General features: G+C 37.9%; 1 protein-coding gene across 17 annotated transcripts in view; it reads left to right on the top strand.

The window, feature by feature from the left end:
* The window catches only part of WDR59 (WD repeat domain 59), a 118,002-nt gene that overhangs the window by 68,711 nt on the left and 22,037 nt on the right, over window positions 1-27,254 (top strand). For 9 of the 17 annotated variants that reach the window (XM_058279712.2, XM_071209076.1, XM_071209070.1 and 6 more), the window contains 8 exons: window positions 5,395-5,519; window positions 7,306-7,470; window positions 11,184-11,279; window positions 12,027-12,183; window positions 12,706-12,775; window positions 13,641-13,794; window positions 22,727-22,860; window positions 23,938-24,019. In XM_058279712.2, coding sequence (XP_058135695.1) covers window positions 5,395-5,519; window positions 7,306-7,470; window positions 11,184-11,279; window positions 12,027-12,183; window positions 12,706-12,775; window positions 13,641-13,794; window positions 22,727-22,860; window positions 23,938-24,019 — 983 coding nt within the window. Of the gene's footprint in view, window positions 1-5,394; window positions 5,520-7,305; window positions 7,471-11,183; window positions 11,280-12,026; window positions 12,184-12,705; window positions 12,776-13,640; window positions 13,795-17,340; window positions 17,398-22,726; window positions 22,861-23,937; window positions 24,020-27,254 lie in introns of all 17 variants that reach the window. The other 8 variants (XM_071209065.1, XM_071209064.1, XM_071209066.1 and 5 more) reach the window with 1 other exon arrangement.

The following is a 27,254-nucleotide window of genomic DNA, read 5'->3' on the forward strand; positions in this document are numbered from 1 at the left end:
ATCATGTTGACAGTTTTATTTTTTTCTTTACAGTTTTTAGACCTCTTTTTAATTTATTTTTTCTTTCATCCTTTTCTTGCCTTACTGTGCTGGCTGGGATCATTAGTTTATTATTGAACAGCAACCAAACACCAGTATCCTTGTCTTATTCTTAGCCACAAAGGGAAAGCTTCTAACATGTCCCCATTAAGTATGTTGTTCATTGTAGGATTTTGTAGCTGGAGCTCTTAATTTAAATCATACAGTTTTTCTGCATCTATAAAGATGAGTATATAATTTTTCTCCCATAGTTGTTAATGTGGTAATTACCTTAATGACTTTTCTAACATTAAACTAACCTGGCATACATGCAACTTGATCCTGATGTATTTATTATCCTTTTTATATAATTCTGGATCAGTTTGTAATATTGAGTTTAGGATTTTAATATTTAAGGTCACATGAGAGATTGGGTTGTAGTTTTTCTTTCCTGTTAATGATGTGGATTATGATACAAAGGTTATGCTAGCTTCAGAAAATAAGTTAAGTTACAGAATATTTCCTCTTTTTCTGTTTGCCAGAGTATACTATTCCTTAGCGTTTGGTTGAAATTGCTGATAAAGATATTTTTAGCATTAGGAAAAATTTTATTACTCACTTAATTCCTTTAATAGTTTCCTAGTTCTTGTTTGGTCAGTTTTGTTCCTTTTTCTTTATAAAAGATTTTATTTTTATTTATTCCTTTCCTCCTCACTCCCCATCATCTGCTGTCTTGTGTCCATTCGTTGTGTATTCTTCTGTGTCCGCTTGCATTCTCGGTGGCACTGAGAATCTGTGTCTCTTTTTATGTTGTGTCATCTTGCTGTATCAGCTCTCTGTGTGTGCAGCGCCACTCCTGGGCAGGCTGCACTTTTTTCGCACGGGATGGCTCTCCTTGCGAGGCGCATTTCTTGTGTGTGGGGCTTCCCTACACAGGGGACACCCCTGTGTGGCATGGCACTCTTTGTACGTGGCAGCACTGTGTGTGGGCCAGCTTACCACATGGGCCAGGAGGCCCTGGGTTCTAACTATGGACCTCCTATATGGTAGGTGGATGCTCTGTCTGTTAAGCCACATCCTCTTCCCAGGTCAGTTTTGGTAAACTGTGTTTTTCTAGGAATGTTTCCTTTACATTTAATTTTCAGGTTCAGTAGTATAAAGATGTTTTTTAATATCTGTAGCATTTGAAGAAACATCTCTTCATTCCTAATGTTGATTGTTATTGTTTTTGTTGTTTTTTTTTTTTTCCTTTCTGATATATTGCCAGAGATTTGCCAACCTTTTTTAAAAGTATCAACTTTAAGTAACAACTTTGATCTTTGTTGATCCTCTTTATTGTATGTTTATTTTCTATTTCACTCATTTCTGTTCTTTATTATTTTCTATCCTTCATCTTTGAATTTATTTTGCTGTTCTTCCTCTCACTTCTTGAGATAGACCTTTAGTTCTCTAATTTTCAACATTTTTAACTAATGTAAGTTATTAAGACTATACATTTTACTCTAAGTATTTTTCTTGCTTTATTTTTTAAGTTTTGATATGTAGTGTTTTCATTTTTAGTTAAATAAGCTTTCTAATTTCCATTAGAATTTCTTCTATAATACATGACTTATTTTAAAAGTATGTTTCTTAATTTAAAATTATGTTTTTTAATTAAAAATTTTAGTTTTGTCTAAATTTTTCTAAATTTTCTAAATTCCTAACCTAATTCATTTTGGTCAGGGGATATAGTTTGTATTTTTTTAGTACTTTAATATTGGTTCAGACTTGAACCAATATATGGTTACTTTTTGTAAATATTCCATAAGGATGTATATACTGCAATTGTTGGATAGAATATGCTATTTATCTATGTCTCCCTTAGGTAAAGTTTGCTAATTATGATGTTCAAATATTCCGTATACTAATTTTGGGGATCTTTTTTCCTATCAATTATTGTAAGAGTTGTGTTAAAATCTCTCATTATAATTGTGGATTTGATATTTCTCCATCTAGGTCTGTCAGTATTTGCTTTATATCTTTTGAGGCTATATTTTTAGGGGTGTACACATTTTAAATTGTCATATTTTCTATTATCATTGTAAAGGATATCATTATGAAGTAATGATATCTTGCCTTATCATTACAAAATAACTTCTTTGCTTTAAAGTATATTTTCTGTGATATTGATAAAACTACACCAGCTTTGTTTTACTTAATATTTATTTTCAAACTTCGTGTCTATATCTTCAGATTGTCTTTTGTAAATAGCATATAATTGAAATTTTAAAAAATCTAGGCTGATAATCTTTGTTAATTTGAGCTTTGGTTCATTTACGTTTAATGTATTAATGTTTTTTGTGTCTGCCATCTTATGTTGTGTTTCCTATTTATTCCATATATTCTATGTTTCTTCCTTCCTTATTTCTTGTCTTCTTTTGGATTTATTTTTTCTATTTTCTCTCTCTGCTAGTTATAAACTCAGTATGTCTTCTTGGTGTTTACCTTCTACATTATAAAATACATACTTAAACTTATCAGATCTCTTCCTGGAAAGTTCACTTTAATTCCTTTTACCTTCCTCCTGGCTTCTTGTGATATTGTTGTGTATTTTTAAATTCTGTCTTTGAAAAAAAATCTACAGGGCATTATTATTATGTTTTACCCTTCTAATAATCATTTATATTTACCATGTTCTTGCATCCCAGATCTTTCATCCGAGATGATTTTCCTTCTACCAGAAACACAATTAAAAATTTCCTTTCCTAATGATAATCTGTTTGGTAGCAGTCATTCTATAAATGTCTTTATTTCTCTTTAACAGAGAAAAATATCTTTGTCAGGCCCAGAATTCTAAATGGCAGTTTTCCTTCCAGCAGATTGAATATATCATTGCACTGCCTTTGACTTCCATTGTTGGTATTGAGAATGGAGCTCTCAAATCTTTTTTTTTTTAAGATTTATTTTTTTATTTATTTTTCTCTCCTTCCCAGTGCCGCCCCCCCCCCCCCCCCCCGTTGTCTGCTCTCTGTGTCCATTCGTTGTGTGTTCTTCTGTGACCACTTCTATCCTTATCAGCAGCACCAGGAATCTGTGTTTCTTTTTTTGTTGCGTCATCTTTGTTGTGTCAGCTCTCCATGTGTGCGGTGCCATTCTTGGGCAGGCTGTACTTTCTTTCGCGCTGGGCAGCTCTCCTTATGGGGTGCACTTCTTGCGGTTGGTCTCCCCTACACAGGGGACACCCCTGCTTGGCACGGCACTCTTTGCGCTCATCAGCACTGCACATGGGCCAGCTGCACATGGGTCAAGGAGGCCCGGGGTTTGAACCGCGGACGTCCCATGTGGTAGGCGGACTCCCTATCCATTGGGCCGAGTCCGCTTCCTCGAGCACTCAAATCTTAACTGCCCCAGCTAAAATTATTGTGACTTGTCCCTTTGACTGCTTTAAGATCATATTGTTTTTGATTCTCTGTACTTCCATTATGATTAGATATGGGTTTGTTTTTAATTATCTGCCTAACGGGGTTTATTACACTTCTTCACTCTATTGCCGTCTTTTCTTAGTGCTAGAAAATTCTCAGGCAGTAACCCATTAAAAATTAACTTTGCTCTATCTCTGCTTTCCTTCTTGAACACCAATTAAACATCTGTTAGAGCTTCTTATGTACTCCATGTGATTTAACCACCCCTTCAAACACATAAAAATAGAATAGAAATATCCATTATACAGCTTCAACAATTATGGCATTTATGGCCAATATTATAAGGTTTTTTTTTTTTTTTAAAGATTTATTTTTATTTATTTAATTCCCCTCCCCTCCCCCGGTTGTCTGTTTTTCTGTGTCTTTTTGCTGCGTCTTGTTTCTTTGTCCGCTTCTGTTGTCGTCAGCGGCACGGGAGGTGTGGGTGGCGCCATTCCTCCGCAGGCTGCTCCCTCCTTCGAGCTGGGCGGCTCTCCCTATGGGTGCACTCCTTGCATGTGGGGCTTCCCTACTCGGGGGACACCCCTGTGTGGCACGGCACTCCTTGCGCGCATCAGCACTGCGCATGGGCCAGCTCCACACGGGTCAAGGAGGCCCGGGGCTTGAACCGCGGACCTCCCATGTGGTAGACCGACGCCCTAACCACTGGGCCAAAGTCGGTTTCCCTATTATAAGGTTTTAAAGAATATTTTTTAATCCAACATTTTCAACAGGAGGCCGAATCTGCACTTTCTTTACCTAGTCCACTTTCTTACCAGACTTTATAACTTTAAAAATGAAATATCTTGCATAGAGAAAAGTACTGAGAAGATCATTATATTCTCCATCAGATGAGACAAACATTGAATTTTGACATATTTGATTTATAGCTACATTCTCTTGTTACAGTCTGAAAGTACCTATCATCCTATTATGGATTGTACTTTCTAGCATATTTCTGCTTTTGGATGAATAAATAGAATTGAGTCCTTGTAGTATTCTGGGGGAAAAATCCTGCATAATCATCCCTTCCTCCTTCATCTCCAGGTATTTCTGCATAAAATAGTCTCTTTTTTAAAAAAAGATATATTTATTTATTTCCCCCCCATTGTTTGCACTTCCTGTCTACTCATCTTATTTTTTTTTCTAGGAGACACCAGTAACCGAACTCGAGGCCTCCCATGTGGGAGGGAGGTGCATAATTGCTTGAGTCACCTCCGCTCCCTATTTGTTGAGTCTCTCATTGTGTTTCCTCGTTGTGTCTCTTGGTTGTGTCATCTTACTGCATCATCTTGTTGTGTCAGCTCACTGTACCAGCCCATCGCATCAGCTTGCTGTCTTGCTCTTGTCTTCTTTAGGAGGCACTGGGAACTGAACCCGGGACCTCATGTGATAGGCGGGTACCCAACTTTTAGAACCACATCCACTTCCCAAATAGTATCTTAATTACAGTTTTTCACACCTACTCTCACTTATTCTAGGTGCATTGTTTGTGATGTCTACCCCAAAAGTCATTCTACGTAGATATTAATCTCGACAATGAGCTGACACTGTCTTCTGTTGCAATCCCCACCCCACCCCATCAGCTGGTTTGGAAATGGTGTGGACTCTTCTAACCTACATGGTAATCTCTCAATTCATGATCCTAGCTTGAGACATCACAAACAATGTGTGTATGACCCCAAACCTGACACTCGGTATGATGCAGAGTGCCCAGGTCTTGCTGATCTCAGAAGCCATCCCTCCCAGAAGGAAGTCTTTGGACTGTCAGGATGAGCATTTTCATTGTCTCCTCAAATCTAAGCTAAATGATTTATTTTTTGGCTGGTGTTTTGGCTCTCATCTTTTCTGAAATGATAGGAAAATGCAAATACCCTAGACTGCTCTTTCATTTTCAAAAATGTTTTTCAACAATTGAACTTCTCTTTCCTGCTAGCCTCAAAGGAAGATCTCTCTAGCAATCTCCTGGAAGAGAGGAAATCGGATCAGTTGGGGCTACCACAGACTTTACAGCAAGAGTTCTCCCTGATCAATGTACAAATTCGAAATGTCAATGTGGAGGTATGTAGTGATTCAGTGAATTGTCTGTCTCTTGTGACTGCTGACAGCAGTTTGTGGGAGAGACTAGTTCAGCTATGATTCTTGCTGCTCCAATAGGTGAGTCTTGTGCTTGCTTTTTTGTTTCCTAGGTTTTCTAAAGATATAGGTATTTTAAAAATTCCCTTTTTTTCTTACCTTAATCTTTTCTCACAGGTTGAGGCTGGGGATAAACTGATGCTTATGTGCCTTATCGTTGCCTTAGATGCTTCAACACCTCTTTTTTCTATATATGAGGATATTTAGATCTGGAAAGGCTATGATGACTCGGCAAAGGTCACCAGTGTGGCTAATGGCACACAATTCAAACCTCCTTTCTCTCCAGGGCTCTTTTTACTGTGCTGCACTTTCTTCCCCTTTAAGTTTGTCATTATCCAGTGACTTAGATGTACAGTAAAAAGGTTACCAAAGTCTCTTGGTTAACTTAGCTCCTTCCCTTTTGGGCAGGTGTCTAAATTCTTTATTTCAGAGAATTGAGTATCTCCCCATGAAGGAGTTTTAAAGCTTGATTAGTTTTTCATTTGCCCAGATTCAGTTAACAGTAGGCAGGGATATGTGCTGTTACATAATTATCTGATTTTGCCTATAAAACAACTCTTTGCAATAAGTGGTTTTGTCCCTGCTTTACAGATGAGGAAATTGAGACATCAGCAGTTGGAGTGACTTGTCCAAGTTTAGCAGCTATTTTGTAGAAGACATAATATTTTAATCCAAATTTCCAGATTTCTCACACATGTTGCTCTTTTCACTATACTCCAGCTGCATTCTCTTGGTGGCAGCACAAGGAATCAAAGAGATAAAATATTCTTTGATTAATTAATAATCTGTTATCAATTTACTTTATACTCCCCTTGTCCTAGTTGAGAAATGTGGATCCCTAGTGGTCTAGTTTAAGAAAAAAGATCTTGACTTTTTCCCTTGGAGTACTTATTATTGAGATATAATTCACATACCAATAAAGTTTGTCTTTTTGAAATGTACCATTCAGTAGTCCTTAGTATAGTCACAAAGTTGTGCAACCATTGCCACTATCTAGTTCCAGAACATTTTCATCCCACCAAAAGAAACCCTGTACACATTAGTAGTCACTCCCCATTCGCCCTCTCCCTAGCCCCTGGCAACCACCAGCATACTTTCTGTCTCTATGGATTTGCCTGCAGTACTTTTTAACTTGTCAGTTTAGTTAGCTTATTCCTGCTTTATTTTATCATCTCAAAATAATTACAACAATTTTTAGTCTACCTCACAACTTTGGGATGAAGCTTTTTTAAAAATTTATTCCCCTTTCGCCCTGCTGATGGTTCTGTCATCTGTCTGCTCATTGTTTGCTGGCCTTCTCGAGTAGGCACTAGGAATCAAACCTAGGATCTCCCACATGGGAGACAAGCGCCCAATGGCCTGAGTCACATCTACTCCCTATGGACTGTGGTATCTGCTGCTTGTGGCATCTGCTCATTGAAGCAGGTGTGGTGTCTAGCTTGTTGTGGTAGGTACGGCATCTTTGGTGTCTGCTGCTTGTCTTTAGGAGGCACCCGGGCCTGAACCTGGACCTCCCATGTGGTAGGCGAGCACCTAGCTTGTTGAGCCACATCCGCTTCCCAGATGAAGCTTTTTTAAGTCAAAATACTTTGTACTCTAAATCTTCCAAATTCATTTTCTTTATAGACTCTCTTTTCACACTAATACCAGGAGCATGGATTAATAATCAGTTAGCTTATTTAAATCCATTTTAATGGTTTGTCTCTTGCAGATGGATGCAGCAGATAGGAGCTGTACAGTGTCTGTGCACTGTAGCAACCACCGCGTCAAGATGCTGGTGAAGTTCCCCACACAGTACCCAAACAATGCTGCCCCTTCCTTCCAGTTTATCAACCCCACAACCATCACATCTACAATGAAAGCTAAGCTGCTAAAGGTGGGGATTGTGTTCACAAATTCTCTATAACATTTTAAGAGCAGAGCTCTGCTCATGCCTGTCTAGTAAAATTGAATGAAACGTCTGATAGATGAGATTTGGAAGTCGTCTGTTCCTTACACACTACAGTGTTAGCAATATAACTACTGTGCTTGTCCTTGATTTTGTGCAGAAAACACTAGAGCAGTGGTTTTTAATCTTTTATGGATCATGGACCTTCTTTGAAAATCTGATGAAAACTATAGATCCCTTAAAGAAATATTTGTCCAAATATTGTATATAATTTCAGAAGGTTCACAGGTCTCATTAAAGCTACCAATTAATCCCAGGAAAAGAACTTTTCAGTACAATTTCATTTGTCTGGAAATAAAAGGCAAGATCTATTCTGAAACTAAAGGATATTCTATTATCAGGAAGAAATGTGAGAAGTCATTTTTTAAAAATCCATTCAATAAAAGAAAACTCTATTATATTAGTATGAGGCTGGCTGACTGCACAGGCAAGGTGTGATAGGATAGCAGTACCTGAATGGAGGCAGTACAGCCTAGTGTCTTGTCTTCAGTCCCACAGTGTTAAGAATTTGATTTGTCAGCTTTTCTAGAGCTAATCATACAGAAGACCTTTTTTCAGTTTGAGTGTTACATGTGAAGTAACTGTGAAATGTCCTAACAAAATTAAGTTGCTCTGAATGTTGTTCCTCTTTTGCTTAGTTTGTATCAAACACACTTGATCATTCTGTCTTGTCTTGTTGGGGTATGATATGGTACCAAGAAGTATTTCTTAGAGCTTAAGGAGCTCTGAAATGCTGATTAGCCAGATTTTATGTATTTAATATTTTGTTATTGGAATCTGAATATTTCATTGCCTAGCTTAGATCTATAAAAAAGATACATTTTTTGATTGGTATAAAAACAATAGGATTATGAAGTGTCTTTAAAGGTCTAATTCAGACCTGTCTGATAGAAATATAATGTAGGCCTCATGTAATTTTATATTTTCTAGTAGCCACTTAAAAAAATAAAGAGTAGCAGGTAAAATTAATTTCAATAATGCTTTTATTTAATCCAGTATATCAAAAATATATCAACATGTAATCAGTATAAAAATGTATTGGATCTCTTTCATTCTTTGTGCTGTGTTCAACATCAGGTATGAATTTTACATATCTCCACTTGGACTAGTCACATTTCACTCATTCATTAGCTCATGTGAGTAGGACAGTGCTGGCCTGATTTAGACGCTTATCTTCAGTATGTGTATTTCCATTCATACCTCCAGTGTGTGCCTTAAAGTATTAAGATTTATTCAAAGAAGACCTAAATAAATGGAAGAACATTGCGTGTTCATGGATTGGAAAACTAAATATTGTTAAGATGTCAGTTCTACCCAAATTGGTATATAGATTCATGTAATTACAGATATGTAATCCCAGTAGCCTTTTTTAAAGAAATGGAAAACATAATTTTCAAATTTATTTGGAAGGGTAAAGGGCCCTGCATAGCCAGAAACCTTTTAAAAAGGAAGAATGAAGTTGGAGGACTCACACTTCTGGACTTTAAATCATATTGCCTAACTACAGTGGTGAAAAACAGCATGGTACTGGCGTTTAGACATACAGACCAATGGAACCAAATTGATGGTTCAGAATCAGACCCTTACATCTATGGTCAAGTGTTTTTTGACAAGCCTGTCAAACCTACCCAGCTGGGGCAGAACATTTCTTCAACAAATAGTGCTGGGAGAACTGGGTATAAGAAAGAAAGAGGACCCCTGTCTCACACCTTATACAAAAATTAACTCAAATAGGATCAAAGACCTAAATATAAAAGATAGAATCATAAAACTCCTAGAAGAAAATGTAGGGAAACATATTTGAGACCTGATAGTAGGTGGTAGATTCTTAAATCTTACACCAAAAGCACAAGCAACGAAAGAAAAAAATGAATGAATGGGACCTCCACACTTTTTGCTTCAAAGGACTTTGTCAAGAAGGTGGAAAAGGCAGCCTACCCAATGGGGGGAAATATTTTGAAACCACATATCTGATAAGGGTTTGATTTCCATGCTATATAAAGAGATCATACAACTCAACAATAAAAGAGCAAGCAATCCAATTTAAAAATAGGCCAAAGACTTAAATAGACATTTCTCCAAAGAGGAAATACAAATGGCAAAAAAAAAAAAAAAAAGCCCATGAAAAAAATATTCACTATCACTAGCTATTAGGAAAATGCAAATCAAAGCTACAATGAGATAATATCTCGTACCTCATTATTAAAAAAAAACAATATAAGTGCTAGAGAGAATGTGGAGAAATAGGAACACTCCTTCACTGTTGGTGGGATGTAAAATGGTACAGCCTCTGTGGAAGACAGTTTGGCAGTTCCTTAGGAAGCTAAATAAAGAACTGCTGTATGATCCAGCAATCCTTCTTCTAGGAGTATATCTAAAACTGAAAACAGTGACACAAACAGACATTTGCACGCCAGTGTTCATAGCATTATGCACAATTGCCAAAAGATGGGAACAACACAAGTGTCCATTAGCTGATGAGTGGATAAACAAAGTGTGGTATATACATACAGTAAAATACTATGCTGCTGCAAGAAGAAATGAAATTGGACACATATCACAACATGGATGAACCTTGAAGACATTATGCTGAGTGAAATGAGCCAGACGCAAAAGGACAAGTATTGTATGGTCTCACTAGTATTAACTAAATAGGAAGAATAAACACACTGAGTTAAAACCTAGAGGATAGGTTACTAGGAAGTAGGATGAGGGCTGAGAAGGGATAATGATACTTAATGTATGTAGATTTTTAATTAACTTGACTGTAAAAGTATGGAAATGGATAAGAGTTGATGGTAACATTATAGTGAATGTAACTAATATGGCTCATTTATAAATGGGATTATGACTGAAAGGGGCAGTCTAGGGACATAAATGTCAATGGAAAGAAAGCTAGAGAATAATCTAGGGACTGAATAATATAGCAAACCTGGAGGTAGATGAGGATTGTGGTTAATAGTACAAATACAAGAATGTTCTTCTGTGAACTAGAACAAATGTATATCACTGTTACAAGGTGGTAAGAAGATAGAGATGCATGGGAAAAATACATTTTACATAACTTATGGACCATAGTTAATGGCAATATTGTATTATTCTTTTATCAATATCAAAGAAGGTACTATAGTAATATCAAGGGTCAGTAATAGAGGGGTATGGAACTTCTCTTTTGGACTAAGGAAAATGTTCAAAGGTTTACTGGGGTGATGACTTTTCAACTCTGTAATGAAAATGAGAGCCCTGAGTGTATACTTTGGATAGAATGTACAAAGCCGGGGACTTTATAACATAGTGAACCATGTGGTTGAAGATGGGCTGTGATTAGTACAAACAATGAGAGTGTACTTTCATGATCTATAACAAGTGTACAAAACTATATATAGTGTTAATAGTAGGGGCTGTATGGAAACAATATATCAAGTGTACGCTACAGACCATAGTCAGTGGTAATATCTGATCATGGTCTTTCATAATCCATAACCAATGTTCCACAGCAGTGTATGGTATTACTGAAGGGGTGATGTATGGGAATTCTGCACATGGTGTGTGATTGTTTTGTAAGCTCACAACTTCTCATTAAAAAAAAAAAAGCGAATCAGGAGAAACACGTTGTTGCTATTCTTGCCTGTGTTCTTCAGATCCTGAAAGACACTTCTCTGCAGAAAGTGAAACGCAACCAGAGTTGTTTAGAGCCCTGTCTGCGCCAGCTTGTCTCCTGCCTTGAGTCTTTTGTGGTAAGAAGAATGAAGTCATTGTATCAACGTAATGCTTTTGTGTTTTGTTTCATTTCTTTGTCCCTAAAATCTTGGGCTACCTGTTAAAAAAAAATTATTGTGGTGACATACATACAACACAGAATTTCACATTTTAACCACTTTCACATGTACAATGCAGTGATAATAATTATTCACAATATTGAAAATATATATTCACATTATATTTTTGTGACTATATTAAATATAACATGTTGTGATTCCATCACTACTATCCATTACCAAAATTTTTTTATCACCCCAGTTAGAAATTCTGTACCCATTAAGCAATAATTCCCCATTCCTCTTCCTTCATCCTCTGGTAACCTGTAATTTACTTTCTGTGTCTTGTGAATTTTCTTCTTCTAGGTATTTTATATAAGTGAAATCATTCAATATTTATCCTTTTGTGTTTGGCTCATTTCATTTAACTTGATGTCTTCAAGGTTCATCCATGTTATACATCCATGTTATAGCATATATCAGAACTTCATTTCTTTTAATGACTGAATGATATTTCATTGTGTGTATGTACTACATTTTGTTTATCCATTCATCTGTCAATGGACACTTGGGTTGCTTTCACCTTTGATTATTGTGAAAAATGGACATTTGGTGTACAAGTGTCAATTTGAGTTTGGACCATCTGATTTTGTAATAATGTGTCTTTATTTTATAATTCAGCTTTAAGGCAAGTTATATTTTTTGTTATTGGTTTTCAAATTTCAGAACCAAGAAGACAATGCTTCCAGCAACCCCTTTGCTCTCCCAAACTCTGTCACACCACCCTTACCAACCTTTGCTCGGGTAACCACTGCCTATGGGTCATACCAGGATGCCAATATTCCCTTTCCTAGGACTTCTGGGGCCAGGTTCTGTGGAGCAGGTTGGTCTATTTTGGGTTCTCTGATTCTAAATTTAGAGAGAGTAGCTAAGAATGTCATATAGCCTGTAAAATATCTTCATTAGACAATTTCTGTTTGTTTTGATTTCCTGAGAATTCAAATAGACTCTTGTCTGATGCCAAATTGATATCTGTAGACTTATCCTAAAAATATTCATCAAAATGTAGTCTTAATTTTTTGCATTCTGACGAACTTGGATTTGCGTTTCTACTCAGAGCACTGATTCTCAAGAGGGGGCGGATCCCCTACCCAAGAAATATAAAGTACCTGTGAGGACTTTGTCCAACCTACATACATATATGTGAATCTCCTGGATCCTAGAGATTCTGACCTTTGCCTGTTAGGAATCACTACAGCCATGACTCTTTGCATTTATGAAAATGCAACTATTTATTTATCTCCTGTTTAACTGAGATAGAAAAATGATTGACTGATATTGCCATAGTATATCCCAGGGCCAACTCACTGGTGTTGATGTGCACGTGTGCCCTGTCCTTTGTCAGGTTATCTGGTGTATTTCACAAGACCTATGACCATACATCGTGCAGTTTCTCCAACAGAACCTACTCCTAGGTGAGTCTGGGAGCTGTGGCAGTAGTCTATATTCATGGGGCCAGAAGTGGGCAGAAATCAGGGAATGACCACTGGAGTTGTCTTTGGACAGTTTGCTTTAGTTTTTCAGTAAACTCCCCTGATAAGATTTATTTGAGAAAGATCAAGGTTCATTAAATTCAACTAAGCTGAGATTTCTACTCTGAGGTTACTACCAAATGAGTAGAAAGAGTGTCTTGATAAAAGCTGTTGTTAAAACAGAGTAAATTATGTTTTTTGCCATTGCTGAAGTATTATTTGATCATTAAATAAAACTGGAAAAAAACCAAAAATATCATCTGTAGTTCCTCAACACTAATATCCCACTTCTAACAATGTCAAAAAATGTTTAATTTTTAAAATTATATAGTTATGTTGAAATAACTCAAAAACTATAGAAGTTTTAATTTAAAGTATAAAAGTCCTTTTCCATGTCCCTGTGAGAGCCATTGTTAACATGTTAACATTTTCCCATCTAATCTATGTTATTTTTCTGTGCACTATTTCTTTTGAGAAGCAATTTTTGATGCTATTGTAAATGAAAGTTTTAAAATGTTAATTTTCCAAATGTGTCTGGTAAGTAGAAATCCAATAGATTTACGTAGATTACCCTTGTATATAAATTTATTTAATAGTTCTAATGGTCTGTGGATTTCTTTGAATAATTTATCTATTATACACTGATAAAGCATTTTTTAGTTCTATAAATTATATTTGGTTCTTTCATTTCCATTTTGTAATTTCGTCCATCTTTTCCTCTTGGTTTCATTAAGTACTAAGAACAGCAGTACTTAGAAATATAGAAAGACTGAAGCCATTATGGATAATTCTGCATCTTCAACTACAGATCACTCTCGGCCTTGTCTGCTTATCATACTGGCTTGATTGCGCCAATGAAGATCCGCACAGAGGCCCCTGGGAACCTTCGTTTATACAGTGGGAGCCCTACTCGCAGTGAGAAAGAGCAGGTCTCTATTAGCTCCTTCTACTACAAGGAACGGGTAAGCAGCAGAGCCCTGGCCTTTGATTCTCAGCCCATACTGTAGAATCGTATTCTTTGTCTCCCTGCCAGCCATGCACAGCAGCTAAATTAATCTTCTCCCTATAGTTTGACTGTCATAATTAGTTTAACATAATTAGTTCCCTCAGCTGGTTTTAGCTACTGTAAATTGTGAGTTTAGTTCCACAGTCTTTACTCCTCATTTACTTGCCATTTAGCCCTATACTTGTAATCCTCATTTGTTAACTTGATTCCCATTATTTCAGGTAGTGTAATTTAGTGTCAGGTCTTCCTTGGTGTTCTTAATTTGTCAAAAAGTTAAAGAATGTTTCTGAAGGCTTGGAATCTAGATATATTTTCCTAGTTGTAAGAAGTTCTAAAATTGATCTCTAAAAGATTTTATATTTTTACTAAGTATATACTTTAAGTACCTATTTGAATGGACCAGTTTATACAAAGATCACTTGAGAAATTGTCTTTACATTCCTGGGTTTTTAAGGAACTCATTGTCCCTAAAGTAGTTATTATTAAATTTCACAAAAGGCTTCTGTGAAAATATTGACAGAGTAGTGGGAATGATCAAAAGAATTCCTTTGTCATCAGATGGAGACATAGGGCTTAAATGGGCTTTTAACTGACATCATACTGTAAATAAAGTTACTGCTGAGTTATTACACAAACTCACTCCTTAGGAAGAATTCTTTATGCTTGTCCCCAGCCAAATGAGAAATCATAGAGTGACTGTTATTGAAATTTGTTTTTAAAAATCAAATTAAAATTCTAGAAAATATTAGATGTATCTTCTTTTTCTATTGCAGTATAATGTTTACCCTTGGTTTACACTAACAGTTGACCATCTCTGACTTTGTCTAGTCTTAGGACTGTGGTGACTAAAACAAGAGTCAGGAACTGATGTTTGGGACAGGACCAGACTTGGCCTGAACCATTCAGTTGAATAGGGAAAATGATTTTTTTGTGCCTTTCTGGCCAACTTTCTACAGTGTCCATCACATTTCTGATAAAATTCTGCCTCCCACCATAAACCTCTTTCAAAAACTTCCTAAATGATATTCTTTCTAAGTCCTTTCTCTACATTTAAAACTTATAGTTCTTTTTCCTTATGCTAGTATATAACAGGGTAGATAACAGTGGTAACTGAGGAATTTTATTGTCATAATAACCAAACTCATGATTGAGTAAATGTGGGACTTTTCTTTAGTATTTTGGTTAGGTTGGGGAAATCTTTAGTTAAATAGGCAGTTTTGAATTTCCCTCCCATTCATGCCACATACTACCCATGCTTGGGTTTAGATTGGGCAAAATAGATTGACCAGCACTATTGACTCTGCAGTGGTGGGTAAAGGCCATTGTTAATCAAAATAATTTCAACTCCAAGATGGGAGCTCTCAGTGCAAAGCACTTAATCCAGCTTCTCTTCATTCTTTTGACAGTCTGGCCTCTTTTACTATGAACACTACAATTATAAAGAGGGACCAGAGGCACGTGGACAATTATCTGTTATCAGATAGGATTTGCTGGGAAGTGGAGGAAGGATTGCAGTGATTCCCACTGTGTTTGGACCACAGGAAAGGGGGAGAGTCTATTTATAGTTCCCTAGTATGACATAGAAAATGATCTTTCAGTTTTATTTCACATAGCGACCAAATAAAGTGTGTGTGGGGATATTTTATTGTAATTTTATGTGAAACTTTTATATTGATGTATAGCATATGCACAGAAAAGGTCACGATTCATAAGTGTATAACTCAGTGGATCACACGGGACAAAAAATAGAACATTACCCAAACCCCAGAAGCCCTGGGGGCTGGGGATACATTTTAATGGGTGACATATAATAATTATTAGGTTAAATCATATGAAATTGCTAAAATCTGACCATTTTTTGACCTACAAAGCAAATTTCATATGGTTTAACCCAATAGATTAAGAAGGTAAAATGGATAAAACAGTTATTTTATGATGAATTTGAAATAAATACCTCTCCTTGAAGCTTGTTCATGTCCATCCCATTTATCTGGAACTAAGAAGGAGATTAAAGAAATGAAATATGGCCATGATATCTTATGTAGGATGCCTTCTCTTCCTCTTGTGGGTTGATAACAGTTTTGTCCCTCCAAGAGTGTTTTCTCATTTTCCAGGTGTTCAGTTTCACTTGTCAAATGATACCACTTTTATTGTTTTCTGGAAGTTATTCTAGTTTATTAAATTTCTCTGTGTTTAAGCATTCATTTCAGCTCTAATTTTTGGTCTACATCTTTTTATTCCCCTTTAGATCTCTACCCCCTAAGAGTTCTGAATGACTGAGAATAGACTATAACTGCATCGAAGTGTAGCAATGAAGGAATAAGAGGGTATTTTTGAGACTATAAAAAATATTTTTAGAGCCATTTGGGGATTACTCTCTTGTTTCTCTTGTCATTTTTGTGTGTTTTTAATCTGCTCTGCTTTGGTCATATTGTTATCTTTACCCAAATGTTCTCCAGATGAAATTCCAGGGTTTTTTTCTAAAAATTTTTAAGTGAAAGACCTTAAAAGAAACCTAGAAATTTCATAGGAAATGAGAAACCACAGGGAGATGCTGCCATTCATGTGGCACCTGGACCAACAACGAATAGTTGATGAATCTGAAATTCTCCTTATTCCTAGGGTAAATCAGAAGGCCCAGAACTTACGATAAACATTAGGCATTGCCCTATAAGCATGTTTAACATTTTGCAACCTCCCACATTTGCTTCAGTTTATGTTTCTAAAAAAGCTCTGATATAAGTAAGTGGAGAGGTCTTGAAGTTAATAGAATAATTTCTGATTTCCTATAAACAGATTTTTTTTTTTTTAATGTTCAGATGCTCATGTTGTTAGCAGGAGTACCCTCAGGAGTGTAACTCTTCAGCTTTAGCTCTTTTCCCTTCATTTCTCCAGGGCTCTCATTTCTCCCTTGGCATCACTCCAAACATAGTACTTCAACTCCAGACTCAAGACTTCCAGATTCTTCATAGTCCCCCAAGTACAAACACACACACACACACACACACACACACACACAAAGATTGCATGTATTGAAAAGCTTCTTCCTTTTTAGGAATGAGAATGTGCTCTCACATGCAAGTCTTCCTTCTCACCCCTTAAAAGGGAAAACAGAGTCCTCTGCCTCTGTTTCCCCACTTACACTATGATCTTACTCTTGTTAGAGCATCTAAACCTTGATTGTATTGTAGTTCTTTTGTCAGAGCAATGTTGATGTCAACCTCCTTATATCCTGAAATGTGTTTCAAACAAAGGACAGTGAAATTGAAATTAAAGCTGTATTTGGAGTATGATGGGTTGGGAGGGAGGTGAGGGAATTGATCCATGCTGCTGTGCTTAGGTTCAGATATGTTAGTCATTTCAGTCCCAATTTTGCAGTGTATTATGGTACCTTTTAACCCATCAGATGTGTGGGAAGCTTTCATTTTATTCTATATATTTCCCTTTTAATTTTCTTGGTGTTTTTCTTCCCTCCTCCTGGGTGTAACGTTTTCACGCACAGATGTCTCCTCGCTCTGCCCGGCGACGTTGGTCCATACAAGCAATTAACGACTTCCCGGTACTGTGCGCTGTGCAAATGCTCTCCTTAACTAATCCTGTCTCTACCCAAAGGCCCAAGAATAAAATGCCACCTGCCTGGCTTTGAGGAACCTGAAATGATAGGTTGGCTGGTTTTCAGGACCAGTAAAAATGAATTTTTCACTCTTGAGGAGTCAGGTGCCAAGGACTGCCTCCTTGTTCAATACAGAGTTTCAAATGGGTGAATACTGATGTTGCTAAGGATTGTGGATGGAATTCTTTGAAAATGGAGCTGAATACTGAGTTTTGTGGGAAAGAACCCTGATTGTAACCCATTACCTCACCTGATTTCACTTGGAGTATTTGTATAATTTCATAGTGATTTCAAAAGCCTACCTTTGGCATGAGGGGAAGCAGAGGAAGATACAAGAGGATTCCACCATTTTATCTCTCTGTTTCTAAAGTCTTGGTCTAGTTAAGAGAATGAAGTGCCCACTTACTTCATTGACATGATGCATTAGCTAGTTTTTATCCTCTGGGAATTTTCTGGAACACATTTTTTTCTTATCATTAATATTTGCATTGACAATAAAAACCTCTGCTATAAACATCCTCTCTTCCTTTTCTTTCTTTCTTACTCCTATTGGCCATCTACCCTCTTCTGTCTTCCTCTCCCACCCCCTTCATGACTTCAGTAGTGCCATGGTGACCTCAGACTGTAGAAGGCAGCCTTGAGGTTTTTGTATAAATTATGTTTGTTGTAAAGAATAATTAGGGGAATAGACCTGTGTAACCCTTTCATAGAAAAACCAGTTGAAATCAGGAGCCCTGATTAGCAAGTACCACTGCTTATCAACCACTTGCAGTTGGAGCCACCTTTGTGGCCACCTTTCCTCAATGAGCCATCCCAGCCAACCCAACTGCTGAATTTCCCTGAATTTCCAGAAGTCCCTGCTCCTAATGCTGTTTAAATAGGAACTCATTTTGACTCACTGCCCGTTCTGCTGATTATGCATTGTCGATGGGGTTGCTGCGAAGCAGTTGGTGGCTTATTCTTGGGCTGTTTTACATTTAACCCATTTATTGGCATTGATGTTGCCTCCAATTGTAGCAGTAACACTGGTGGTACAGTTGCAAGCTGGCTATTGGTTGTCATCCAGTGCTATTTGCACCACTGCCTTCCCTCTTCCTCCCCCTTTCCCAATCCACTCCTTTCTTCCCTATCCTCTTTCCCGTAATTCCATGAACGCCTTCTTGGTATGTTCAGAAGAGCGTCCTAGTGCTCATCATGTAATAATTTGTCTGTCTTGCTTTGTCTCTCTTCCCGCAACCCCTTCTCATGAACTCTGCGGGGAAAGGGTACTTCTTATTGATGGGCATTGAAAAAACGTAAGAGCATTGCAGAGTTTTTTGTTCCCCAGAGTTACCAATTTTATCTCAGAGAAGGGTATCCACATTTAAGCCCATAAGAGTGAGACTGAAGCAATGCAGGAGGTTTAGGGGGTTTTTAACCCATAGAGCCCTTCCCTAACCTGGAAAGATGAACTTCACCTTAGCCTCGTGTGTCATTGTTCTCTGGACCCAGAGAATCCAAAGGGAAATCTTGAGTGTTTACCTGACTGTTGCACAGTCAAGAGAGTCTCTAACAGTGCCAGCAAGATATTAAGGGAAAAAAGGCTTAGTGAGTACACTGGGAGAAAAACACCCTGAAAAATTTCCCATCTATTTGTAGGGAGCAGCAAGGAGCTATGTCCCCAACCACCATCTGATTTGAGATTTAGCATATCTTCATATAAGCGCCTTGTTTTACTTGGCTCCTCAGAAAAATTGACCAGGAGACAAGATCACTGAGTGACCTCTGTATCCTGAAGGGGACCTATTTTATATTTAAAAACCGCCAATCAAATGAAAAACAAACAAGAAACTCTTTTGTGATCCCTTCAGCGATTTTTGGTAATGTTTTCTAGTTATTCCTTGCTTGATTAAAAGAACTAATAATACTACCCTATATTTGCTTGTATAGTTTGATTATTTTTGGTGGCAGCTATAATTAGGGTGAGCCTATGTTAGGGGACCTCCTTCTATTATCGGCTCAACGTCAGTTTAATGAGGTTCTGTAAAACATCACCTTTACAGTCAGTACAGATCCCACAGAGAATACCCAGAATCCTAGTGTCTCAAGAAGTTGATTAAGAAGTGCTAGGAAATAGAGACTAATTTCCATAATTCATTGCAGGATATTTGCAAAAAATTGCCAAAGACCACTCTTAATATTTCTATAAACAGGTATTTGTTGACAGCTAACACTGGTCTGTTTCTATTGATCTTTCCAATTTGAAAGTGCAAAATTGGAGAAGAGTCCCTGAACTGTCTCATATCTGAATATGCCTAGTCTAAATAGTGTGGGGGTACAGACTCATGAACCCAGCCTGAAATACAGCACCTTGTTTCTGAGCCTGGCATGCCCTCTGTAAGGCCTTGGTACTGCAGGAGCTGCCTGCCTCTGCTGATCTTCAGCAAACTACTCTGGTTCAATAGTAGGCAATCATGATGCTGGCAGAAAGTGACTTTAAAAGTGAGTCATTTTTGAAGGATGGTGTTGAGTAGGCATCACTAGAATTAACGTTAATCTCCTTATATATAGAAATGGATCCATTTAAAAATGGACCAAACTATTTACAGATTAACAGCTAGTTTAGTCAGAACTTAACTTTTTTTTTTTCTTTTAAATCTAAAACCATACACTTAAAAGCAGGTTAACAACTGTGGGTTTTGGCACTTGACAGGTCTGTTCAAATCTCTGCTCTTAGGACTAAGTGTGTAACCTTGGGCAGCTTCAACTCCCCATTTGTAAAATGGAGATAATGTCCGCTCTGTCATACTGCTGGGGTGAGGCTAACTATGCTAGCACAGAGTGAGCCATCCATAAACCAGAGCAAATATTGTTGTTCATATGACAGACAAGTCTTTTAATCCTAAATCAAAAATTTTGTACACTTGGACTTTATGTCATTTGTTAGTTTTCTAATGAACTAGTCTATTTGAAAATGAGCCACTTTGGGCTCATAGGCCTTAATATAACTGCTAATATGGTTTTATTAGGCTTGCTTTAAAAATCAGGAAATTGCGGTTATTTTTAGCATAGTCTTAAAGCTAGTAGACCACATGCCTCATGAGGCCTCCGTTTATTTCAGCTGTATAATTAAACTGAGCCAAGGTGAATTGCTCACTTGTTCAGGCACTTGGCATTTTCTTTTTGTAGCGAGGAGCCAGAAGGACTGCCTAGGATAGTGTTTAGAGGCCATCCAGCCAACCCAGAAGACCAAATTAGATGGATCATATTTCAGACTTTGAAAGAGCTATGTTCCATTCCAGGTGGAATTTTTTTTAATCTTAGAGATAAATATATATATATTTAAATCCAGTACCCCAAATCTCATTTGAAATGACAGTTAAGTGGGACCTGTGGATGTGTGGTATCCTGGAGTTTTTTAACTCCTGGAAACCCAAATAAAAATTTCAGTGAAATGGGTTTGTGTATGTGGTACGTTCCCCACTCTCGTAAACCACATTGTGCTGTTCACTGTCACTGCAAGGTGGACGTATGCTAACCTACCCACGGCCACATAATAGTGGTTAGTGCACTTTGGATTGGTAATGCATCCTGGCACCAGCCCATACTGACAGATTGTTTATTCTTTTACATATTCTCCCCTTACTTGCACCCATGTCAATATGTTTAATGGCTAAAGGGATAGTATTTCTGTGAGTATGCACATAATTCTTCCTCAGAAAATAACCAGGGCAAATAGAAATTTGAAGGCCTAGCCCACCATAATAGATTAAGCCCACAATAATAGATTACTGCAGATATGACTGACCTGTGTATGGATAAATAGGAACTGGTAACTGAACTACTTTTTAAAATCAAATGGGTTAAAGTTCCAAATTGATTACATAGCATATGTATTTATAAATCATAAGAAACAATTCACAGATATTTCAGCTAAAGTCTGGTCTCCAGATTTTGCACGTTCCATAAAACTTAATAATCCTGTAGGAAGTTACATGAATTTAGCTACTTTGGGTGTTAGATGGGACATTAATGGCCAGAAGTACCTGAATTTAGACCATGATGAATTTATGGAAGAGTGATTATATAAAAATCACTTGTGGAAAATGAGTTTATTTATGAGTAATCTAAATAATGGTCTAATCTCAAATCCTAAGAGTTTGTATGCATCCATAATATATATTTTTAAGTTGCACTTTTCAATTTATACAGTCCTATCCATCCACACCTTTTCATTGCACCCTTATTAACCTTATGAGATTGGAATGGCAGAGGTTATTGTTGGCCACAGTTTATAAGTGAGTAAAGAGAAAGTGACATGCAGATAAAGCCATAATAAATAAGGAACTTGTTCAGGGTCATATTGAGCCAGTACCTGGTGGTAGTAAGACCAGTAAACCTAGGTTTTCTGATTCTAAATTGCAGGCCCTTTCACCATCTCCTTTTGCCTCCTTTGTTAATATGTCATTTCCCTCCTGAGTTGACTCACTTTGGTGGTCTCTTTTAAAATTCTGGCAATAAATAAAATAGAAGATTGCTCCTTTGGCTGGTTTTCATTTTTGAAGATAGCAGCGGGGGCTATTCTCTGAGAGTTCTAATTTTCCAGGACATCTCTCATTTCACACATATAGACTCATCTATAGCCATTTGTAGGCAAGGATCTGGGGAAAGGGACTAATTGCTCACAGTCTTCCATGTCCATTACCCAAGTCCTTCTACTCAAGTGTTTTTGACATTCTAAAATGATTACGTTTAGAAATAATGAACGACTGTTAGGAAAGCGGACATTCTGCTTGAGCTGCTAAGTTTCTCTGTCTGCCTACCATAGATTAAGATTTGCAGAGTTTACACTGCTGTGTCTGAATTAAATTTTCAATAAATCCTATTGAAACTGTTTGGGAAGAAAAAGATTTGATTAGTTTCAACCAAGAGCTTTAAATGTAGTGCTGAACCCAACCTTAGAAGTTGCTCTTCTCCCATATTTCCTGTGGTCTTTACTAACTTTATTTAGCTGCCTTTTTTTTTTTTTAATCCTGGCTTCCTGGTATCTATTTTTGAGCACCTGCAGAATGTACCTAACATTGTAGTGGGTGCTTATATTCCTACTAGGATTTGGGGCCAAGAGCTCAATGCCCTTTGTCATCCGTTTATTTCCTACAGATGCTGATTCATATAATTGTGGGAATGATATGCAAAGTCTCTGCAAATTACCAATGACCCAAATATGATGTGCTATGCAACTGTAGGTTTCCATTCATCAGAGTGCCCATTAGTTATATCTCATCATCTCCCCCAGAAATCAAGGAGATGGAAAAGTAAGCGCGAGGGATTGGATTCCGGCAATCGACCCATCAAGGCTGCTGGAAAAGTCATCATCCAGGATATTGCCTGCCTTCTTCCTGTGCACAAATCGTTGGGAGAACTATACATGTAAGTTCAAAATTTCAAGTATGCTCTGTTTATCACTTAGTCATGATTATCAACCTTTTTAAAAAATAGTGGAATCCTTACTTCATGAGCAGATTTTAATATATAGTGATTTTCTATTGCTCACTTAACAAATGCCTACAAACTTAGGCATTTGTATGCTTAAAACAGCATACATTTATTGTCTTGCAGTTTCTGTGGGTCAGGAGACTGAGCATAGATGAACTGGGACTTGCTTAGTATTTCCCAGACTGTAATGAGTTCTTTCAAACTCATACAGGTTGTTTGCAGAATTCAGTCCTTTGCAGCCATTGAACTCTTGGAGAATTTCATCTTCTTTGAGATGAGCAGGAGAATATCTTGCTGATACTTCGCCTCCTTTCTAAGACCGCACCTGGTGATGTTGACTGAAAGTCATCTGACTAATAACCTAATCATGGAAGTGCTGTCCCATCATATTTACTGATGTTGCCCACCTCAGAGGGAGGGAATTAGAGAAGCTGTGCACACCCAGGGGCAGGCATCTTGGGGCCCATCTCAGAATTTGGTTCCCTATCCCCACCATGTAAAGCAGACCTTTCAACTTTGGTTGAAGGGAGTGGGGGGTGGGAGATGGGCAATCAGAGGCTGGTCTGTGGTTCCCCCTCTTTTCTGAACTTGAACACAGAGCGAAAAGTATTTATTTTGTAGTATATACACAGCATACTGCTCTTTGTGTTAGGAACCAAAGTCGGGGTGGCACATATTTAAATCCATTTTTATTCAACCCTCAAGCCTTGGGAACTCCACAGAAAAGTTGGTTGGAAAATTGGTACTTGAGTGTGGCCTTTTCTGACTTCAGAGAAGTGAGCAATCTCTCCTTACCTGGATGTGAATCCACAGTGTAGCATCAGCTGAAGTTAAAGGTTTCCTCCAGGACAGCTTGAAAGGAATTTAAGGGTACCACAGAATAAAACACTTTGAGTGACAACCAGAAAGGCAACTTTTAGTCTGTTTGTTCAAGAAGGAGTGATTGATTTAAGAAGTTAGGCTAGAAAGAAGCTTTTTTAATTCTTAAAAAAAAATTTTTTTTTTTTTCAGATTGAATGTGAATGATATTCAGGAAACATGTCAGAAGAATGCTGCTTCTGCCCTGCTTGTTGGAAGAAAGGATCTTGTCCAGGTATTGTGCATCCCTTTTTGTGAACAGCTGCATTTTTCTTTTTGAACAGGTTGTTTTCACTTTATAGTTGTGGTTTAGTGACAATTTCCATGTGGGCCTCCTTTTTTGCAATTCCTTTCCCATTTTCTTTGGCAGCATCTAAGGCTAGAGCAACTTTTCAAATGCCCTGGATATTTTTCTTATTGCTTAGTTGAGAAGGTCCTAAAGCATTTAGTAAGTATTTTTTTATTTATCTCTTTTCCATTCCAATTCCATGGTGATTGTAATGTACCTAAATGTGGGTAGTTGTAGCTTTGCTATTTGAACCCTCAATTCTTACTTTTTGTCATTACTTTTTTTTTCTAAGATTTATTTATGTTTATTTATTTCTCTCCCCTTCTCTGCACCCTCCCCCCCCCCCCCCAGTTGTCTGCTCTCTGTGTCCATTCACTGTGTGTTCTTCTGTGTCCACCTGTATTCTTGTCAGTGGCACCCGGAATCCATGTCTCTTTTTGTTGCATCATCTTGCTGCATCAGCTTTCCATGTGTGCAGCGCCATTCCTGGGCAGGCTGTACTTTTCTCTTCTCGTGCTGGGCGGTTCTCCTTACGGGGTGCACTCCTTGAGCGTAGTGCTCCCCTACGTGGGGGACACCCCTGCGTGGCATGGCACTCCTTGCGCGCATCAGCACTGTGCGTGGGGCCAGCTCATCACATGGGTCAGGAGGCTCTGAGTTTGAACCATGGACCTTCCATGTGGTAGGTGCACTCCCTATCCGTTGGGCCAAATCCGCTTCCCTGTCATTACCTTTTAAAAACGCTTCATTTAATAAAGGTTTACCAAAGCATTCCTTTAGATGGAGATTTGTTCAGTTTGAAGAGTATAATTTAGTAAAAGATTTAAATTACCTTAATCTTTGCAGGAACACATCTGGTATATTAAAGCAAGCTTACTCCTATATTGCTTGCTTTTTTTAATAAAGATTTATTTTATTTATTTATTTCTCCCCACCCCCTTGTTGTTTGTATTTGCTGTGTCCATTTGTTGTGTGCTGGTCTTCTCTTTCTAGGAAGCACTGGGAACTGAACCTGGGACTTCCCATGTGGGAGTGAGGCACCTAATCTCCTGAGCTACCTCCGCTTTCTGTATTGGTTTTTATTGACAGCCTTAATGAGATGTAATTGACATACAATACAATTCACCCATTTAAAGTGGACAATCAGTAGCTTTTAGTATATTCAGAGTTTTAGAATATTTTCATTACCCTAAAAAGAAATCTTACACCCCTAGCTGTCACTGCTCAATTCTTCCTCTCCCCACAGCCCTAGGCAACCACTAATCTACTTTCTGTCTCTCTGAGGATGAGCTTGAGCAGTGGATTATATTGAACTATTGTTTTCTCAGCTCAATTTTTTCCTTATAACCTTCCAAATGAGCCAAAGCTAAGATCTCCTCTTGATTTTTACTTGATTAAAAAATCCCTAAGATTTCTATTTGTCTTCTTTATTTTATTTATTTATTTATTTAATTTTATTTTTATTTCTCTCCCCCAAGCCCATTGTCTGCTCTCTGTGTCCATTCACTGTGTGTTCTTCTGTGTCCGTTTGGATTCTCGTCAGCAGTACTGTGAATCTGTATCTCTTTTTGTTGCATCATGTTGCTGCATCAGCTCTCCGTGTGTACAATGCCATACCTGGGCAGGCTGCACTTTCTTCGTGCAGGTGGCTCTCCTTACAGGGCACACTCCTTGCGCATGGGGCTCCCCTACACAGGGGACACCCCTACGAGACAGGACACTCTTTGTGCGCATCAGCGCTATGCATGGGCCAGCTCACCACATGGTCAAGGAGGCCTGGGGTTTGAACCCTGGACCTCCCGTGTGGTAGGCAGACACTCTATCCATTGAGCCAAATCCGCTTCCCTATTTGTCTTCTAATAAACACTGTGAAGTCTGCCCCAAACCTGTGTAGGAGAAATTTAGAGCCATGGATTTAATCTACATAAGAACCCAGGCATTTATTTTGTGAACACCAGGGAGTCAACATGAGGTATTACAGTGGATTTTACAGTGGATGACCTGGGTTCAACTTGGCTTCCAGCAGTGTAAAATGGGCAAGGTATTGCAGACTCTCTCAGCCTCTGGGTGTACTGAAAATGAGGATCAGAATCCTAAGAATAATTACCTCATAGGTTCAGTGAGAAGACTAGTAAGTGCAATACTAAGGCAGACCCAAGATTCATGTTCTGAGAAAACATTCTCTGAGGAAAAGTTACTTCCTAAAGATATTGTTTGATTGTTTAAGTTTACAGTACTGTTCTGGCAGAATTTATTTGGAAAATCAGGCTAGTCTAAGTGAAATAGAAAGACCTTTGAGTTCAGGCAAACCTGGGTTTAAATCTGGGCTCTGTCACTTTTTTGCTGTGTGATCATAGGTAAGCCACCTAGTCTTTCTGAACCTGAATTTCTTCAACTGTAAAATGGGAACAACACTAGTAAGGTCATTATGAGAATTAAATGAGATAATATGTATAAAGTCCCATACCTATGCGTGGTAGATGGTCAGCATCTAATATTTGGTACAGTTTGTTGCTGCTGCTATTATAATTATGATTATTTGTGGGGTGGTACTGCTTAATGGGACAGAAATAACACCTGTGAAAATGCTTGAAGACTTTTTTTGATGGCGCTTATGCACATGTTGAGAATGAATGTCTACTATTTTGCAAAAAGTTAGAGAAATATATCTAAGTTTCACTATTTCTATTGAAGGCCTATAGAAAGTGGTTATTGTAAATGAGAAACTATCATTTCTAGGTTCCAAGCCAAGGTAGTAAACACCTTATCCCAGAAAGCCATTCATTTCCTTCAGCAACCGTTCTGGGGAGTCATTGATTATGGCAATGAGCATAAACCTCATTTCTCATTTTAACAAATATGTATATATGTATTATTTGAGTATCTTGGTAGCACATAATTTGATTTTTTTTTAAAAAGATTTATTTATTTATTTAATTCCCCCCCCTCCCCTGGTTGTCTGTTCTTGGTGTCTATTTGTTGTGTCTTGTTTCTTTGTCCGCTTCTGTTGTCGTCAGCGGCACGGGAAGTGTGGGCGGTGCCATTCCTGGGCAGGCTGCTCTTTCTTTTCACGCTGGGCGGCTTTCCTCATGGGCGCACTCCTTGCGCATGGGGCTCCCCCACGCGGGGGACACCCTAGCGTGGCACGGCACTCCTTGCGCGCATCAGCGCTGCACATGGC

This window comes from Dasypus novemcinctus, chromosome 18, assembly GCF_030445035.2.
Source record: "Dasypus novemcinctus isolate mDasNov1 chromosome 18, mDasNov1.1.hap2, whole genome shotgun sequence".
Classification (NCBI taxonomy): Eukaryota; Metazoa; Chordata; class Mammalia; order Cingulata; family Dasypodidae; genus Dasypus; species Dasypus novemcinctus.